This window comes from Cryptomeria japonica, chromosome 6 (assembly GCF_030272615.1).
Source record: "Cryptomeria japonica chromosome 6, Sugi_1.0, whole genome shotgun sequence".
Classification (NCBI taxonomy): Eukaryota; Viridiplantae; Streptophyta; class Pinopsida; order Cupressales; family Cupressaceae; genus Cryptomeria; species Cryptomeria japonica.
In genome coordinates, this window is record NC_081410.1 from 625,924,560 (window position 1) to 625,944,280 (window position 19,721).

A 19,721-nucleotide genomic window follows, 5' to 3' on the forward strand; every position below is an offset into this window, starting at 1 on the left:
TTCAATGCATTTACAATAATAACCAATCAATAAATCATCTCCATAACGTGTCATGCTGATTTGGAATAGGTAACGCTTGTCAGTCCATAACCTAGACCAATTCGCTGGTAACAACAAATATGCAAACACGATTAGACCAATAACCAAATCACCAAAACCAAGTGTCCAAACCATGTCTTCAACATAACCAAGTAATCTCCAGATGATAACAAGTCATCCTCTATGCTGGTGAACCAGATACTGATGACTGTGCATAAGTCTGAACATGTTGGTGAACATAACCAAAGATCTCCACAAAGATAGATGCTAATAAGTGTTGACATCAATGAAAAAACCAATGCAACACATCCATACTACCAACAATCTCCCCCTTTGGCATTGATGGTAACACAAGATGGAAAAACCATCTAAGTGCCAAAGCAGAAATGCCAAAAACCAACAATCTCCCAAAGAGATCAATTACCAGAAATCAAAATACAAAATATATCTCCCCCAATGAGTAATCTCTCCCCAAAAGATAATGTGTTTTTCCATAGATATCTCTCACCCTTTGACATCAAATGCCAAAGCAATACAAAAACTAGATACAACCAGTTCATAGAACTAATTACAAATACCAATTGTTATAACTAACTACTCCCCCTGAGAAGTAGCTCTCCTCCATCAAAGCTGGAAAAAGGTTTCTCTATTAATTCTTGTCGGTCTGATGCCATTCTCCAACTTTCTAAGTCTCTATCGATGAGGGTATAACCCCAAGCTACTCTTTGAGATATTCAAAAGTTTCCTTAGGCAAGTGCTTAGTAAAGATATCTGCAATCTGCTCTTTAGTATTCACATAAACTAGTTTCACTTCTTTTGCTTCAACATTCTCTTTCAGAAAATTGAATTTGATAGAAACATGTTTAGTTTTAGAGTGAAATATTAGATTCTTGGATATATCAATTGCTGCCATACTATCATAGTAAATGATTATAGGTTCTTTTCATTTTACCTTTATGTCATTCAATATTTGTTTAATCCATAATACCTGAGTACAATTAGTTGTTGCTGCAACATATTCGGATTCTGCTATTGATAATGATGTACAACTTTGTTTCTTGCTCAACCATGAAATCAATCTGTTACCAAGAAAGAATGCTTCATCAGTGGTTCTCTTTCTGTCGTCTACATCTCCTGCCCAATTTGCATCTGTGTATGCACATAAATCAAAATTTTCATCTTTAGGATACCATAAACCAAGATTTGTTGTGCCTTGTAGATACCGGAAAATCCTTTTCACTGCTGATTCATGATTTTCCATAGGATTACTCTGAAATCTTGAAATAATACATACTGCATTCATAATATCAGGTCTTGTTTGTGTCAAATACAGTAAACCTCCAATCATAGATTTATATCTTGTTGGATTAACAGGTGTTGATTCATCCTTCAATGATAGTTTATCAGTTTTAGTCAATGGAGTACTTACCAGTTTAGAGTTTTCCATACCAAATTTCTTTAGTAGTCCCTTCAAGTACTTTGATTGACATATGAATATACCTTTATCAGTCTATGAAATCTGCAATCCTAAAAAGAATTTTATCTCCCTAATCATAGACATTTCAAATTCTTCCTGCATCTTATTAGAAAAGTCTTTACACAATCCATCTTCTCCTCCAAAGATTATATCATCAAAAAAAACTTCAATAACCAAGATGTAATCATTAGTCACTTTGAAATATAAGTTGTTTTCAGCATTACCTTTAGTGTAACCAAACTTCAAAAGATATTTGTCCAATCTAGCATACCAAGCTCTAGGAGCTTCCTTCAATCCATATAAAGCTTTCCTTAACCTGCAAACCATATCTTTGTCATTTGTCAAAGAAAATCCATCAGGTTGTTCAATGTAAACTTCCTCTTCAAGATCACCATTCAGAACTGCACATTTAACATCCATTTGATATACTTTATAGTTCTTGTGTGCTGCAAATGCTAGGAATAGTGTGATTGCCTCAATTCTAGCTATCGGTGCAAAGGTTTCATTGTAATCAATTCCCTCTTTCTGTGAATATCCCTTACACACTAATCTTGTTTTGTTTCTGATTACCTTACCATCTTCATTAAGTTTATTTCTGAATACCCATTTAGTTCCAATTACATTTTTGTTTTTAGGCCGGGGAACCAATGTCCATGTTTTATTCTTTTCAATTTGTTCCAATTCATCTTCCATAGCCTTAATCCAATGTTTATCTTCACATGCCTCATTAACTGATACTGGTTCAATTTGAGAAATTAAACATACCTCTTCATTTGCCAATCTTCCTCTGGTCATAATTCTTTGATACTTATTCCCAATTATCTGACTTTTAGAGTGATTCAATCTTACATACCTGGGTGTATTCACTTGTTGTTGTTCTTCAATCATTGTGGAATTCTTTGATGATTCCGATGTGACTGGATCAACATTTTGTACCAGTGCATTCTGTATAGATTCATTTGTGATTATCTCAACTATCGATTCAGAGTCCATAGACCTTGAATTACCTCTAAAGTGTCCATCAATCTTCACATTTGCACTCTCAATGATTTTCTGCAATCTTTTATTAAAACATCTATATGCCTTGCTCTTAGATGAATAACCAAGAAATATTCCTTCATCACTTCTAGGATCAAATTTACCAATATACTCATCTCTCCTAATGTAACATTTGCTTCCAAATATTCTAAAATATTTAACAGTAGGAGTATTACCAAACCATAGTTCATGAGGGGTCTTACCGGTTTCACCTTTGATGTGAACTCTGTTGAATGTGTAAACCATTGTATTCACTGCTTCTCTCCAATACACATGAGGTAGGTTTGCTTCTGATATCATGCTTCTAGCTGCATCCATAATAGTTTTGTTCTTCCTTTCCACAACTCCATTCTGCTGGGATGTCTGAGGTGCTGATAGTTGTCTTCTGATTCCATTCACTTCACAGGATGTATTAAATTCCTTAGATGTGAATTCACCTCCTTGATCTGATCTTAAACATTTGATTTTCTTACCGGTTTCATTTTCTACCATTGCCTTGAATAGTTTAAATTTGCCAAAAGCTTTTGATTTCTCCCTAAGAAAAGTAACCCAACACATTCTAGAATAATCATCAATGATTAGCATAAAATATCTATCTCCTTGTAGACTTCTAGTTCTTGTCGGACCACATAAGTGAGTATGAATTAAATCAAGAACATTGTTGGATTTCTCTAGAATACTCTTGAAAGTTGTTCTAACTTGCTTTCCAAGTTGACATTCCTTACATATCAGATTGTGAGGTTTTACAATCTTAGGTAAATCCCTTACTGCATTAGTTGTACTGATCTTCACAATGCAATCAAAATTCACATGACCAAGTCTCTTATGCCATAACCAACTTTCATCAATATGTGCAATCAAGCATGTCTTCTCATTGTTATTTAAGTGAAAGATATTACCTCTAGTCTAATTACTGGTTGCAATTTCTAAACCAGTTCTATTCATGATTTTGCATTTACCATTCTTGAATTGTAATTGAAACCCTTTTTCAACTAATTGACCAACACTCAAAATATTATGCTTCAAACCTTCAACATAATAAACGTTGTCAGTATTGTGCTTACCATTAAAAGATATAGTGCCTTTTCCTCTGATCAAACAAGATTTATCATCCCCAAATCTTACTAGACCTCCATTATATTCCTGAAAATTTAAGAATTTACTTTTATCACCAGTCATATGATGTGAACATCCGGAATCAATGATCCATTCATCATTTTCTTCAATTTTAGTTGCCAGGGCCTGCTCTACCGGTTGTATAGTAGGTGCCAGTTGATCTTCTATTATTGCAACAAAAGCCCATCCATTATCTGTCGGTTCCTCATCAGAATCATCAGTAACTCCTTCATCAGCATAGTAACATGATTTGTCTCTATTCTTCTTAAATTTGTATCTCTGATATTCAGGGTTAGGCTTATATGTTCTTTTGGCTTCTTCTCTCAATCTTGCATATCTATCAGGACATCTAGATGCCATATGACCAATTTTATTGTAGTTAAAACATTTAAATGGTGCTTTACCTTCATACTTACTTCCAACTAGACCTTTAGGAATTTTCCTTGCGAATAGTGCTTCAAGCTCTTCAAGTTCTTCATTTTCTCTTCTGATGTCTTCAAGTTCTCTTGCATAAAGTGCTTTCCAATCAGATTTCTCAGATGATGATGATGATGTTGCAAATGATGATGATGCTTTGAAAGCTAAATCTGTCTTAATTGTAGCAACATGACCAAATTCCTCAAGCTCAAAAGTTGAAAGTTTTCCAACCAAAGTATCTCTAGATATTGATGTATTAGGCATTGTTCTTAATTCATTGATAGCAGTTACTTTCATTTTGTATGCCGGTGGCAATGCTCTTAAAAATTTAGAAACAATCTCATCTTCACTTAAGGATCCTCCACAACATTGTATACCCAAAACAATTTCATTAACTCTTTCCATAAAAGCAGAAATTCTTTCATCTTCTTCCATTTTCAGATTTTCATATCTGACCCAGAAGCATTCCAATTTTGCAATTTTGACAGTGGTATCACCTTCATTCAATGTCTCCAATTTATCCCAAATAGCTTTAGCAGTAGATTGGTCTAATAATCCCATGATTTGTTGATCTGACAATGCGCTCAAAAGTGCTTCTCTTGCTTTGCAATCATTCTCCTGATCTTTAGCCAAGTTTGGTGGATTAGGTTGACTCTGTGTAGGACCAACATAGCCATTCTTTGTAACATCCCATATGTCTCTTCCAATGCAATTCAGACGTTTTTCCATTATGATCTTCCATATACCATAGTTGGTTCCATCAAGTTTCGGACTATCCTTCCTGAAATAGTTAGTTGCCATAGAATCTCCTCAAGTTGTTAAACTTCTGCAAAAAGAGGACTTAGTTCTGATACCAATTGTTAGGACCTGAAGGCAACTGAGAGTGGGGGTGAGTCAGTTGTTTATTAATTTCAACCCAAATATAACTTAATCAAACTTGATGCATAATACTGGTAAACCAAGCTTAATAATAATATCGGTAAAGCTTAATGCATGAAACAGAAAGAGAAATAACATCTACAACACATAACACAAATATTTGTATGTGGAAACCCTGTAAGGGGAAAAACCACGGTGGGAAACGTTACCCACAATCAGATGATACTACTGCAGATAGTATGTGTGTACAAATGGGGTCTGTACATGCAGAAAGGCCAACTGCCTAGAGCTCACTGCTCAATCACAAAATGAGAGTCACATTGACTACAATTGGATAGTTAAATCCAATGATAATGTATTGCCCAAAATAGCATCTTCATATGCTAGATTCAGTACCAGTTAAGTTTTGATTGTCTCCTTCATACCGTCCTTGAATCTTCAAATGATGTCTGCGTGAATAGCTCTGCTTATATTCACATATACCTTATTACATTCCTCTTCCACTACCATGTTAATCTCACAAATGAGATCTTACATATATACCAAAACCTAAGACCAAATGTGTAGGTTAGCTTACTAAGAATATTATAATTAAATCAATTACAAATAAGTCAAGATGCGATGCATCATGTCGACTCAATGCATTTACAATAATAACCAATCAATAAATCATCTCCATAATGTGCCATGTTGATCTGGAATAGATAACGCTTGCCGGTCCATAACCTAGACCAATTTGTCGGTAATAATAAATATGCAAATTCGATTAGACCAACAACCAAATCACCAAAACCAAGTGTCCAAACCATGTCTTCAACATAACCAAGTAATCTCCAGATGATAACAAGTCATCCTCTATGTCGGTGAACAATATAACCTACTGGTGAACGAAATACCGGTGACTGTGCATAAGTCACTGAACATGCCGGTGAACATAACCAAAGATCTCCACAAAGATAGATGTTGATAAGTGTTGACAAGTGTTGACATCAATGAAAAAACCAATGCAACAAATCCATAATACCAACAATCAGATGATTGCTAAGTTGAAGTCAAAGTTTATGCCAGCTTATTATCAAGTGAATCTATTCTAGAAGTTGCAGAATTTGAGATAGAAGGAATCTAGTGTGAAGGACTATATCAAAGCATTTTACAAGTTGAATATCAGATCCAGACATGTTGATGGTGAAGTTGAACAAGTTGCAAGATATTTGAGTGGATTGCGGATGTTTATACAAGATGAACTCAGTTTGATCAAATTGGAGAGTGTTGAAGGGGCTTATCAGTATGCCCTAAAGGCAGAAGAGAAGCTAAACAAAAGACATGAGAAGAGGTAGAGAGGAAGAGGTGGAAGGTTTTTCGGAGAAAGAGGAACCAGTAAAGATTAGAACAAGGAAGTTAACAAAGAAGGTAATTGATACAGGAAAGATGATAGAAATTTCTACTGGAGGAGAGAACCGGATGGCTACCAGAATGAGAATTTTGGAAGACAAGACAAGAGAACATTTAGAGGAACCTGCTATAAGTGTGGATGAGAATGACATCATGCATTCGAGTGTAAGAAGACAGAGAATACCGGAAGAGCAACAATGCTGGGAGAAAACCCCACCGGATCAGACAATAAACTAGAAGATGGAGAACTGTTGATGATAAGGAGAGCTTTGTGTCATACCAGAGGAGATGAAGAGCCCTTGCAGAGGAAGAATTTGTTCAAGACCAAATGTAAGGTATCTAGTAAGTGTTGTAAAGTTTTTATTGATAGTGTTAGTTCATATAATCTTGTTTCAGAAGAAATGGTGAATAAGTTGAATTTGGAGAGACTAAAACACCCTAAGCCTTATCAGATAGCATGGATTCAGGATGAACATAAGTTGTTAGTAAGTGAGCAATGTTTGGTGAAATTGAAAATTGGGAATTATCATGATGAAGTCTTGTGTGATATTATGCCTATGGATATTTGTCATCTTTTGTTGGGTAGACCTTGGCAGTTTAATAGACAGGCAGTACATGATGGGAGGAAAAATACATACACTATTGTGGCCAATGGGATGAAGAAAACCTTGTTACTCTTGGAGGAACCTTTGAAGAATGAAGTCTGTACGAATGCTAGAATTTGTTTGGTAGATGGAAGGAATTTATTGGATGGATTGAGACATGAGAATGTGTGTTTTGCCTTAATTCCTAAGAAGACTGAGAAACTGGAACCAGAAGGAGAACAACCGGAAGAGATAAAAGATTTGCTGACAAAATATGAAGACATCATTTCAAATAACGTACTTGATGGATTGGGACCTGCGAGAAGTATTAGTCATTGCATGGACATGGTTCCCAGAGTTAGTTTGCCTAACAAAGTTGCACACCAGATGACACTGACAGAGAATAAAGAATTGAATAGACAAGTGTAGGAGTTGTTGAAGAAAGGTTTGATCGGGGAAATTATGAGCCCTTGTGCAATACCAGTAGTATTAGCACCTAAGAAGATTGGAGAGTGGAGAATGTGTACTGATTCCAAAGCAATAAAAAAGATCACAGTGAAATACCAGTTTCCTTTGCCTAGGATGGATGACATAATGGACTGTTTGAGTGGATAAAAATACTTTACAAAGATAGATTTGAAGAGTGGATATCATTAGATCAGGATCAGAGAAGGAGATGAGTGGAAGATGACATTTAAGACAAATGAAGGATTGTATGAATGGTTGGTGATGCCTTCTGGATTAACTAATGCACCGAGTACTTTCATGAGGCTGATGAATGAGGAATTGAAGAAATTCTTGGGTAGGTTTGTTATCGTGTATTTGGATGGCATTCTGATTTTCAGTAAGACAAAAGAGGAGCAATTGTTGCAGTTGAGGGAAGTTTTGTAGAGGTTGAGAGAAGAGAAGTTTTTGATAAATATTAAGAAGTGTACTTTCATGAACAATGAGTTAATTTATTTGGGATTTGTGATATCTGAGGATAGTTTGAAGATGTACCCTGAGAAAGTAAAAGCAATTGTTGAATGGCCTACACCGGAAAGCATTGGAGAGGTAAGATCATTTCATGAATTGGCTAGTTTTTACTAGAAGTTTATCAGAAATTTCATTTCAGTTTGTAACCCTATGACTGAGACCATGAGAGGAGATCGGAAGGAATTTAAGTGGACCACCGAAGTAAACAAAAGTTTTGAACTGTTGAAGCAGAAAGTGGCTGAGCAGCCCGTGTTGGCTTTACCAGATTTCAATAAAGTATTTCAAGTGGTTGTGATGCAAGTGGAGCAACAATAGGAGCAGTCTTGAGTTAGGAAGGGACAGTAGTAGTCTATTTCAGTGAGAGATTGAATGATGCCTGGAGGAGATATTCAGTGTATGATCAAGAGTTTTATGTCATAGTTCAAGCCTTGAAGAAGTGGAGACATTACTTGTTGCCTAAGGAGTTTGTGTTGTATACAAATCATCAAGCTTTGAAATACTTGAATAGTTAGAGTAAGTTGAATCAGAGACATATGAGATGGGTAGAATTCTTGCAGGGTTACACCTTTGTGTTGAAGCATAGGAGTGGGAAATCTAACAAAGTTGTTGATGCATTGAGTAGGAGAAGGAATTTGGTGACAGAGATGAGAGTGACAATATTAGGATTTGAAGATTTGAAGACCTTGTATGATGATGACCCAGATTTTGCAAATCTTGGAAAGCATGTAGAGAACTAGTTATGGTAGATAGAAGCAAGTGGTTGGATTACTTCATTTAGGATGAGATGTTATACAGAGGAGTTCAGTTGTGCAAACCTAAGATTTCTATGAGGAAGAATTTGATAAAGGAGAAACATAGTGGAGGTTTGGTTGGACATTTTGGTATTAACAAAATAATAGCTTTGGTGGGTGAGCTAAAATTTTGGCCCCAGTTTCATAAGGATGTTAAGAGATATGTGCAGATTTATAGAGTTTGTCAAGTTGCAAAGAGTAGTAGTCAGAATGTGGGATTGTATAAACCTTTGACAGTATCGGTAAGACCTTGGGAGGATATAAGCAAGAATTTGGTACTTAGATTGCCTAAAACACATTGAGAGAATGATTCTATATTTGTGGTAGTGGATAGATTCTCGAAGATGGCTCATTTCATACCTTGTAAAAAGACATCAGATGCATTGCATGTAGCAGACCTATTTTTCAAGGAAGTGGTGAGATTGCATGAATTACCTAAAAACGTATTTTCAGACAGAGACACTAAGTTTGTTGGCTATTTTTGGAGAACACTTTGGAAGAAGATGAAGACAGATTTGAAGTTCAGTTCTACTTTTCATCCACAGACTAATGGACAAACAAAAGTTGTTAACCAGAGCTTGGGAAATTTGTTGAGATGTTTAGTGGGAGACAAAACCATAAGTTGGGATTTGATCCTTGCACAAGCAGAGTTTGCCTACAACAATTCAATGAATAGGAGTACCGGAAGAACACCTTTTGAGATTGTTACCGGAGTGCATCTTAGAGGTATACGAGAATTGAGAGACATTAGCAGTGAAGACCAGAGAAGTTCAGAAGTAGAAGGCTTTGCAGATCACATGGTAGCCTTACATATTCAGGTTAAGCAACATTTGGAAGACATGAACATCAAGTATAAGGAGAAGGCAGATGAGAAGAGGAGACATAAGGAATCTGAAGTTGGCGATCAAGTGATGGTATATCTGAGAAAAAAGAGACTCTCAGTTGGAACTTATAACAAATTGCAGATGGAGAAGTTTGGACCTTAAGGATTTTGAGGAAGTTCAGTTCTGGAAATGCATATGAAGTGGAGTTACTCATTTTTAACATTGCAGATCTTCATGAGTATCATGAACCAGAATTCAATGAGGACAGTATTGCAAACTTGGAGAAACAGTTGCCCCAGAAGGAACCAAATCAGATTGAAGAAATTTTGGACAGTAGAATTGGGCGAAGTACCTGGAGCAGTCAGTATAAGGAGTATCTTGTGAAGTGGAAGGACAGACCAGTTGAAGATTCATCTTGGATTTCTCAGGAAGAGGTCGACCACCTTGGTTTTCCTCTGACCCCAACAAAGTGAGAGGCTCACTTTTTCAATAAATCCAGATGTCTGATGCAGGAGCATCCCCAGTTCATAGCAATCTTGCATCAACCCAAAACATTTTCTTTATGTTTTGCTTTCTGTTTGCAGTTTCAGCTTTTCTTTTTGTGTGTCTCGGTTTTGGCTCACTAGAACATGTGGAGTTGGATTCTACTTGAATACTTGATCATCTTTCTTAGTTCTAGACTGCATTGCATTTGAATCATTTTTCGACAAGATATCGCTATCAGTTTCCTTGACAGTTTCCTGTTACCGGTTTACAGTTCTTGTTACTGGTTGCTTGGACCTATTTTGGTGATCTACCGAAACCCCTTCTGAAGCTTACGAAGCCTTCAACATTGATTCCGACGTTCCTTGGTGTGTGGCCAACCGTTTCCCACGATCTACGTTTCATCATTTGGATTTTCCAGAGGAATCTCTTGGTGGAGGCCGACCTTGTTTATTTTATATGTTAGGTCTTGTTCTTCGGGTTTTGATCCCCTTTGGGTAGACTGGATCCTTTGGATAGTATATATAATTATAATTGCGCATTAGAATGTAATCAATCGAAGAACCAAGTAGCGAGACTGTGCATAGAAGATAGATTTTAAGATTCAAGGTCTTAGTTGTGACCTATTTTGTATGTTCTACCAGGCCTGTGAGCTGGTTATACTATAACCCGGTTGTTACCGATTGGTTGTAATCAATTTTCATGAAATAAAACTATCTGTTCTGCATTGCCTCCATCATATCTTTGTGTTTCTGTTGTGTTACTCTTGCTGATCGGTCTGGATTGATCTTTTTGAGGTCCCTCCTCACTGGTGACTGCTTCACTTTTGAACCCGAAGGTTCAAAATTATCAAGATTCTTACAATTCATGAATCACTAAAGCTAATTTGATGAAGTATAATCAACCTGAACTAGGAGGTTCAGATTTGTATAGAAAAGGGGAGGATGATGTGGAGCATCTCCATAATGGCCATTTCCCACTTGTAATTGTGGAATTATAGAGTTATCTATGTTTTCTATATTTAACCTATTGTTTCCGTTTTTCCTGCTATTTGCATTTGCTATTTTTTTTCTTGGTTAGGTTTTAGGTTTGGTGTGGTGGTCAGGTAGTTTTTTTTTGGATGGTAATTTTTGTTTAAGTTGGTGGGGCTAAGTTTAGAGAAAGTCATTGATGGAAATAAGGAAAAAAAAAAAAAATGGTGCAAATTAAAGATATTTTTTAAGATTTGTCTTCTCATTGTATAAGGAAGTAAGAATGAGAAATTTATTCGTAGTTGAGAACTGCTGAATGGAATTTGTTCTATTTATTTTTTTATTCTAAATTATTGTTAATTGTTTTTTTCGGATTAGTTCTTCAATTCTTTGGTTTGAGGTACATCAAATATCTTGCACGGGGGCCCACAAAAAAACACTTTAAAACCCTATTATGGTTAAACACATATATGTAACAGGCCTTTCTCATTTCGAAGGGTTCTACAATAGCCAGATTTGTAATTTGCTTTCATCTGATATTCCAAATTTTAGCTGGCCCGACCTAAATGATAAGAGTAGCAAATTTCCCTGCGTCCATATGTTCTCCGCTTTCATCTTTGCTGGAAATTCAATACCTTGATGCAGTATGCAAAGATGAATGCAAAAAACACTGCAAATCCAACGAGCACTACAGCGACTGTACCTAAGAAATCATGCTTGAATCCAAAGTAATCCTCCACAAACTGATTTAGTGGTTTGAACCCTTCACCAATCACTTCCAATTGGTCTGTGACATCTCCATACTGTGAGGAAATTAGACCATACACAGTCCATGAAACAGGGCATATCCAGTAGTACCAGATCCACCATTTTGGAATTTTCTGCATCAAATATAATACCCATCAGAGATTAATGTAAATGAAACACAGTTACATTCTAAATACTGTTGTTTTGTAGATGTTGATACTAATTTCTTTAATGAGAAGACTTGATGAAGAGGATTGCATACCGGTTTAGGAATGAAGAATCCTGAGAATAGATTAAAGACGGAGTAAAATGCTGCAGCCACAATTGAGGCTATTTGGTGGTCTGGTGTGATTGAGACTGTCATCATCCCATAAAAGGTGAAGTACAGAAATGTCATGTAGTTCAAGAAGAAGAACCAAGTAAACTTCTTAACTGTCCACTCGAAGCTGACCATACTGTAAACAATAAAACTGTACAAAATTGTTTGGCCGAGTATGTATGGGAGCTCGATCACCACCTTTATGCAATAAGAAAAATCAGAGAGTCAAGATTTGTTATAACTTTAAACATGTATTTGCTGAGTTTTAGCATAGTGGTGTATCTCTAACATTCACCCATGGTGGGGCTGGATATCCACATGACTATTAACACAAGAAAACTATCCATAAAACCAAAGCCATCCCACTTTACATTCAGAAACATGAGAATCAGAAGAAGATAGCATATCAACCATGGATTTACATGGATACCAAATTGATATATTGTGCCTTGTATGTGACTAGACAGTTTGATCCATTGAATGAAGTGGCATCCGGAGGAAGGGAACTAACCTGAGCAAGAGCATAGGGCATTGCAGAGTACATTCCTGCAGCCCTTTCTCTGTAGAACACTGTTCTCCCCACTGCAATGACAGGCTGCACAGTTGAACAGTTATTGATCCCTAAGAATATTACAGCTCCATATAAGGCACCCGTAACAATAAAAAGATCGATGTTGTTGCTCCTGATGCCCAACAAAACTACTTGTTAATTTAAAAGTGAATCAAAAGTTTAGGTAGACATTCACTATAGTAAATAATGAGGCATTTGATATTTTGTAGTCTGTCTAGCTGAAATTTTTGGAAAAGTAAGCTTTTCGAATTGAAGTACACACCTTTTTGTGCCAACCTTCCAAAATATTGTTCCAAAGAGTAAAGCACAGACAAGTGTGAAGAAGTATCTAACACTGTTATAGTCAGGGCTACGCCAGTAAGTCCACCATTGCTTCCACAAACAAGACTTGAATTGTCCAGAGGATGACTGAGAATACTGGGTTGGAAAGTAAAGTTCCTTTGCTTGTGGGGGTGGAGTACTGAGCTCTTGCACCAATGCTTTGTTCTGCCTGAATAATGAGAAGGCTGACTCAGTGTCAAATATTTGTTATACATTGGTTTCTCTTCGGTATTTGTATTTAGCATGGTTTGACCTTTTATCTGCAGGATGGACTTGAAGTTAAAAAACTTATACTTACAGACGTACTTATAGAGAGATGAGTTTCTGTAGTGCTCTGCAAAGTCTATCCCTAGACGAACTTCAGAAGAAATAGAGCTAGCTTCTAGCATCCATGTAGCAGGGTTATATTTTTCCTTGATCTTTGTTACTCCTTGAATAGCCTGCAGTTCACAATTGTGAAAGTAAGAATTTTTTATTTTTTTGCATTCTAGAACCATTTCTGTCTGATACTGATACTGTTCCTGTTGTAATGTTCATCTACAAATTCTTACCTCGAAATATTCAATCATCTTGTGAGAATTCCGGCCTAATGGTCCATAGTAAATGATTTGTCCTCCTCTTTTCATCAAAAGTAACTAAAACCATGACAGATAAAAATTTGTATCAATCACAGAAACCAACAAAATAAGATTGCCCCAACTTGGATATTCGCTTACCTCATCAAATTCTTCAAAGATCTCAATGCTAGGCTGATGAATGGTACAGACAACAGTCCTTCCAGTATTAACAGTATTACGGACAGTTCTCATAACAATTGCAGCAGCTCTTGCATCTAGTCCAGAAGTAGGTTCATCCATGAAAATTATAGAGGGATTTGCAACAAGCTCTACAGCAATTGTTAACCTTTTTCTTTGTTCAGTCGACAATCCAGTGACACCAGGTAAGCCTACTAATGCATCCCTTAAGTTGTACAACTCCACAAGCTCCATGACCTCATCAACAAATTCCTGCATGTTGCAATCTGCTCATTCAATCACGATACCATACACCATCTCAACAATATAGAAAACCTAGTTGCAAAAAGAATATACGTAGTTGTGGACTTTACAGTTTTGGTTTCTGTGTCAACATCTTTTGGAAGACGGAGAAAAGCCGAAAACATTAACGATTCCCAAACAGTAACTTGTGGAGAATGTATATCATTTTGTTCGCAGTAACCAGCAATTCGAGCAAAAGTTTCTTGCTTTTGGGGAAATCCAGAGATTCGAATATCTCCCTCAGTATATCCTCCAGTTTTTCTTCCAGCTAAGACATCCATGAGAGTTGTCTTGCCAGCACCGCTGACTCCCATCAATGCTGTAAGAACACCAGGCCTAAATGCCGCTGTAACATCTTGTAGCAATTGAAGCCTATCTTCACTCACTCCCTGTTCCCTCATTTCCTACAGTCAAAGGCTAAGTTTGTCAGTTAAATCCTTCAAAGCAAAACAAACCATATAAAACAGCAATTCACTGAATCATGTAATTGGTCAGTCTCAGGGCTTAATTCGCATACTGAAGGCATGTCAACAGAGTATTTGACATCTTCGAAAGACATGGCTCGTGGTTGAAATGGTAGAATCATTCCTCGTTTTGGAGTAACTCCTGTTACAGTCTTCAGTGCTGACTCGTCGTATATTTGCAGACTAATTGATTGGCTGCTCATTTGTATGACCTGCATTTCAACTGTGTAACGAAAACAATCAACTTCAGATCATGATTTGGTAAACAATCAGAAAATAATGGATTAGATAGTAATCTATACATAATTTGAGAAACAATCACTTAGTAATCTATTCAAATTGAACCTTTTCAAGTAAGAAGAATATCTGCACCAGAAAAGTTTAAAAGACCCCTTACGAGTACTATTGCCAACTTCAGAAGACAATGACCGTGCCAGAGACAGATTTCTTGACCTTGATACGTTGAGTTCCTGCTCTGTGCCATTCTCTTGGGATTCCAGTTCATCTAGAGCTTCCTTGGAGATAATAGCTTGAGGTTTATCAAGAGCTTCAGAAAACCAAATCTCCTATTATTTTCATATAAAATTTTAAAAATGGATAAAAAAGAGAGCAATCCAACGAAAGGAAGATGTATGTCTAATGTGTATTGAAAAAACTCACGATTTAGGTATGCAAGAGAAAGGGTGTAAAGCACATTGAAGAGGACTATAAATCCCAACAAAGCAGAAGCTCCCAGCCAATACCAGTATCCTCTTGAGTAGATGCCACGGCTCTCCAGCGCTGCTACACCCAAATTTGTCGTATTTTCTACGCTCTGAAAGACGAGCATTCAAGGAAACGAGTTATTCTGAGGCAAGAAGGGGAAAAGAAACACTGTAGCTTAAAGTTCACTTCAAGGAAAATTATGAATTTATCATCCGCATTCACTGTAGCTCAACATTCCATTCAGGCACATTAGGCTACAGACTTTTGCTCTATGATTCTATTCAACAACAGAGGGTTCTTAATCCATGAAAAGGTGGAAGACTTACAACTTTCCATCTTGGAGCAAGCATTTCATTAACAGCGATAGCATTCTCTGCATACATCAAAGGCGAACACCAGTAGCCCCATATCCACCACTTCGGAATGCTCTCTGCATTAGAAATCCATAATGCAGTTAATCTCAATATGTATTTTCAAGTTTTTTTCAATTCTAGGCTCACATGAATGCCTTATGTTTCTGTATTACGGCATCTCTGCAATGTAGAAAGGATAGAACTGCCAACCTCTCGGGAGAATGAATCCTCCAAGCATAAATATTAGAAGAAGAGACACAGATCCTCCGGTGTCAGCTATTATCATTGTCCTGCATAATCCTCCTATAAAGCGGAACAGTGATGATGCCATTTGATGAAGTAGGAAGATTATGAGAAACTGTCGAAAAAATCTGCAGTGCAGATGAATTTTGTTCAGCTGGAAGAATAAGAATACCCATCCAGATGATCACGATTATTAAGAAATTTGAGATAAAGTAGAGGGTTTATGAAAAATACCTGCTAGCTTCTGGGGCAAACCCCATGGTATAGTAAGTCATTACCACCCAGATGCCAGATTCCACCAATGACATTGGAATTGTCAATAAGAAGGTAGGAAGAGTGAAGGCCCATGCAGGGTAGAAGAACATATCCCTCTGCTTGAAGAATACTGGAAGCCTGTAAATTGTCAATGCTAATTCTTCAAATCCATTGAACATGTTGGCTATGAGGCTGAAAAAGAGAGCTCCGAGGTACATATTTGCATCAGCACGAGTTTTATGATGCATTTCAGTCCTCAAGAACATAGTTGCTCCAATGAACGCTATAACCATAATCTGCAAAAGCAATTAGTTTTCATAAGATATCCTTGTAGTGACAATGTTTTAGTAAGTTTGAAATTTGGAGGCAATTGTAATTTCATCTGCAACTCATATGGATTCTTTTGTCATTAAAAACGCACCTGCGCTGTCTTGAAGATGTAAACGAAGGAATTCCGCTTGACGAGAAGCCATTCTTTGGCAAAACAAGCTTTGAATATCTCCATTTTGGGTACACAGTTTTTGTTAAAGACCAAAGCTGATTTGTCACTACTGTTCTTGTCGTAAGGGATTGACAGTTCGTTTTCCAACCACAGACCTTTATGAAATTGCTTGAATCTAAGTGCAAATTCCTTGACAGGTATATAGTGATATGGTCGCCTCTTGTCTGCCCAGTATTGTTCTTGGTCCTTCTTTGATGTGACCTGCAACAATAGATATTCGTGAGAAACCAATAGTACAAGATACATTGAGAACAAGAAAGTCATGGTTCTAATGCGATTAACATGATATTTAGAAATTCAAATTCTCAAAACCTCCTGTAAGAAATCTGCAGTGCCTTTTCTCTCAGGGCATTTGAATCCACAGCTTTCAAAAAACTCCAGTACATTCTCTCGAGGTCCATGGTAGACTATATGGCCCTCTGATAACAGTAGAATATCATCAAAAAGGTTAAATATCTCTGGTGCAGGCTGCAGCAGAGACATGAGAATTGTAGCATCCATTAGATGGGTAAACTGTTGCAGGCATTTGACTATCTGATATGCGGTAGAACTGTCTAGTCCTGTAGAAATTTCATCCATGAAAAGAGTTTTTGTAGGTCCAACAATCATCTCCCCTGCACATAGAATCAATTCAAAGGATGGTTATTCATTGCAATTAATTACCATATGCTGACATGCACAGCTCTAGTTTGTAAGACATCATTTTTGGTTTGAAGTTGAAAGTAATTAGTTGCTATACCTATTGTAACACGCTTCTTTTGTCCCCCAGAGATTCCCCTGGTCATTTCATTGCCAATAATTGTGTCTCCACAAATATCCAAACCCAAAATCTGTTTGTATACAAGGATTTCAAGGCAATGAATCCCTGATCTCTGAATTGCTGTATCTAAATCTTTAATTCCTCTGTCAATGTACTTACCTTGAGAGTGTAGTCAGTCTGAAGGCTGCTCTTAACACCTCCCATTGCTGTTGCCTGCACAAAACAAACCACCATACCAGCGGATCTACATTAATTAAATTCCTATGTATTATGTGCAACACTTAGAACATATCAAGCTTTTCCCTGTGTATTGAAGCTTACTTTCATGAAAAGATCAACATCAGCCTCTGGGAAGATTCCAGCTTGTTCCTCTCTTGCAGTAAGCTCTGAAAGCAGGTCTGCATGGAGACATGCCAGCAAACAGGTCATTCACTTCAAGATTGTGGTACAGCTTATCAGTGAAGATATTGACTACCATGAGGGAAGGAATAGACATGCCCACCATATCTATGCCCAACACCTTGGCACCTAGCTGAGAAATCTATCGTTTCTCTAACTGTCATGTCTCCTACATGTAAGTCATTCTGACTTATGTAAGCAGATGTTTTCTGAGGGACAAACTCGTCCAGCCTATGGCCGTTGTAGGTGACTTCTCCCTCCACCTGATCATTCAAAGCTTGTTAAGTAAATAACTCCAGCTCCGATTTTGAAACAGCATAAAATGCAATACAAAGATACCATCAAGCCCTAACCTGCAGATTGGAGTCTAATTTCCCAGCCAAAGCTAGCAGCAATGTTGTCTTTCCAGACCCAGGAGGACCCAACAACAGAGTCATCCTTTCAGAAAGAAACACATAAAATATATTATGTTAGCCCTGCAGTTTCAAGCATTTGTCAAATTACTTCTTCTTGAAGACCTTATAATGATATATGAAAAAAATTTATGGGTCTCAAACACCATTGCTCTCTTTAAAATTTAAACTGACTCAAATTGAATATCTAAATGAATCTCAACTCCCCGTTACCGAGATGGCCTGAGGATTCCACTGGCATTCTTGAGAATTGTTAGTTTTGTTTTTTTGGTGGGTGAGAGGCCAAAGGTGTCTAGCAAGGATTCTGCAAAGTTTCTGGCAGAATTCCATAATGTAGGCAGAGCTCTGCCACCTACATAGCACTCTGCATCCACCGTTAAATTTTCAAACCGCACTTCTACCTTTGGAAGCTTGATCCCAACTCTGCACACGATAAAAAAACCACCCCTTAGATTTTTCTAGAAAAAGCCACAGCCAATGTGATTGACAGTGCAAACTTTTGCATTCTAAACCACACTCTCAGCGCTCTGCAACTAAACTTTCTTTTGACAGCATAACTGAACAAAATTCTCCAGTCTTGAGATTGTGGAGCAACTGAAAGTAACAGCCAAAAGATGAATTTGATGATGCCAGTGCTCTCACCTGTCAATACGATTTCTGATCTTTCGCAGAAACTTCTCATTGTCTTCCTCTGCAACTTTTAAGTGCCGTTCAATGAACATCTGTCTTTCAGTGAAGCCGAGCTTGCGAACATCCACTTCCTTGTAAACTGTTTCATCATGTTCATGGCCAAAAGTCTGCACAATAGCAGTTCTGAGCTTATCATAAGTTGGGAGCTTCTCAAGAGCTGCCCATCGAAGAGCTTCTTCATCCTCATCAATTCTCCGACTCTTTAAACGACTGCTATGCCCCAGAAACACGTCTTCCACACCCCTTGTCGATCCCACACTTGCACTCCTCATGCTTCTACTCAAATTCTTCATTCTTTCCTCCGACTTAAACAATTCCTCCAGCGCCACCATTTTCTAAAATCCAATGTCCTCCTCCAACTACACAAGAATTTTGTATCTTGCCTTGCTACTTCTGCAGTTTCATAGATGAAAAGATTGCCCTGTTTCAGGTGACGAAGAATTTGATACATTCACATGCAACATACGAAGATTTTTCAATTGAAGAAGTCATTGGAGGGGAAAAACATGTTAAATTTAATAACTAAACAATGCACCGTTCTAATTTAAAAAGATTGGAAGTAGTTATGATCATGGGCAAAGCACCCCATGAGAGCATGATGAGACAGATAAGGAGGCATCTCCAACTGGTTTGGTGTTAGTTTGACATGTCAAACTGGTTTGGTGTTAGTTTGACATGTCAAACTGGTTTGACATTCTTTGATACTCAAATCCAGCCATTGGATACCTTGAATACGTCTATCCAGCGTATTGAACCTAAATTTCACCAAAATGTTAAATAATGGAGATTTTTTATTTACTGTTTTATTATGATCATCAGCAGTAAGCAGATTATTACAACAATTATTTGGGTTCAGTCAATTCATGCGAAGAATTTTAGGATTCTGCAAAGTTTCTTGGTCAGCGAGCTCTAAAAATAACGTTTTGAATTTCTTACGTTTCAATTTTCATTTTGAA

The 19,721-nt window shown here is 37.2% G+C and overlaps 1 protein-coding gene across 4 annotated transcripts; it reads right to left on the minus strand.

The window, feature by feature from the left end:
* Positions 1-11,358: 11,358 nt before the first annotated feature.
* Positions 11,359-19,250, minus strand: LOC131068692 (ABC transporter G family member 35). 4 transcript variants are annotated; one of them, XM_058003941.2, is made up of 23 exons: positions 18,718-19,250; positions 18,289-18,498; positions 18,016-18,100; positions 17,766-17,925; positions 17,585-17,661; positions 17,423-17,476; positions 17,243-17,333; positions 16,816-17,117; positions 16,423-16,704; positions 15,981-16,297; positions 15,714-15,874; positions 15,477-15,580; positions 15,106-15,259; positions 14,843-14,992; positions 14,499-14,668; positions 14,053-14,385; positions 13,661-13,951; positions 13,496-13,579; positions 13,251-13,384; positions 12,886-13,113; positions 12,564-12,735; positions 11,996-12,250; positions 11,359-11,867 (listed from the first exon to the last, which is right to left on the minus strand). In XM_058003941.2, exons 1-23 carry the CDS (start codon positions 19,095-19,097, stop codon positions 11,598-11,600), a joined length of 4,464 nt encoding a protein of 1,487 aa, XP_057859924.2. In that variant the 5' UTR covers positions 19,098-19,250; the 3' UTR covers positions 11,359-11,597. The 4 variants fall into 4 exon arrangements, with proteins under 4 accessions (XP_057859924.2, XP_057859925.2, XP_057859926.2 ...); XM_058003942.2 differs by lacking the exon at positions 11,359-11,867 and having other exon boundaries at positions 12,079-12,250; positions 12,564-12,647; positions 13,243-13,384; XM_058003943.2 differs by lacking the exon at positions 11,359-11,867 and having other exon boundaries at positions 12,166-12,250; positions 12,564-12,647.
* Positions 19,251-19,721: the final 471 nt, after the last annotated feature.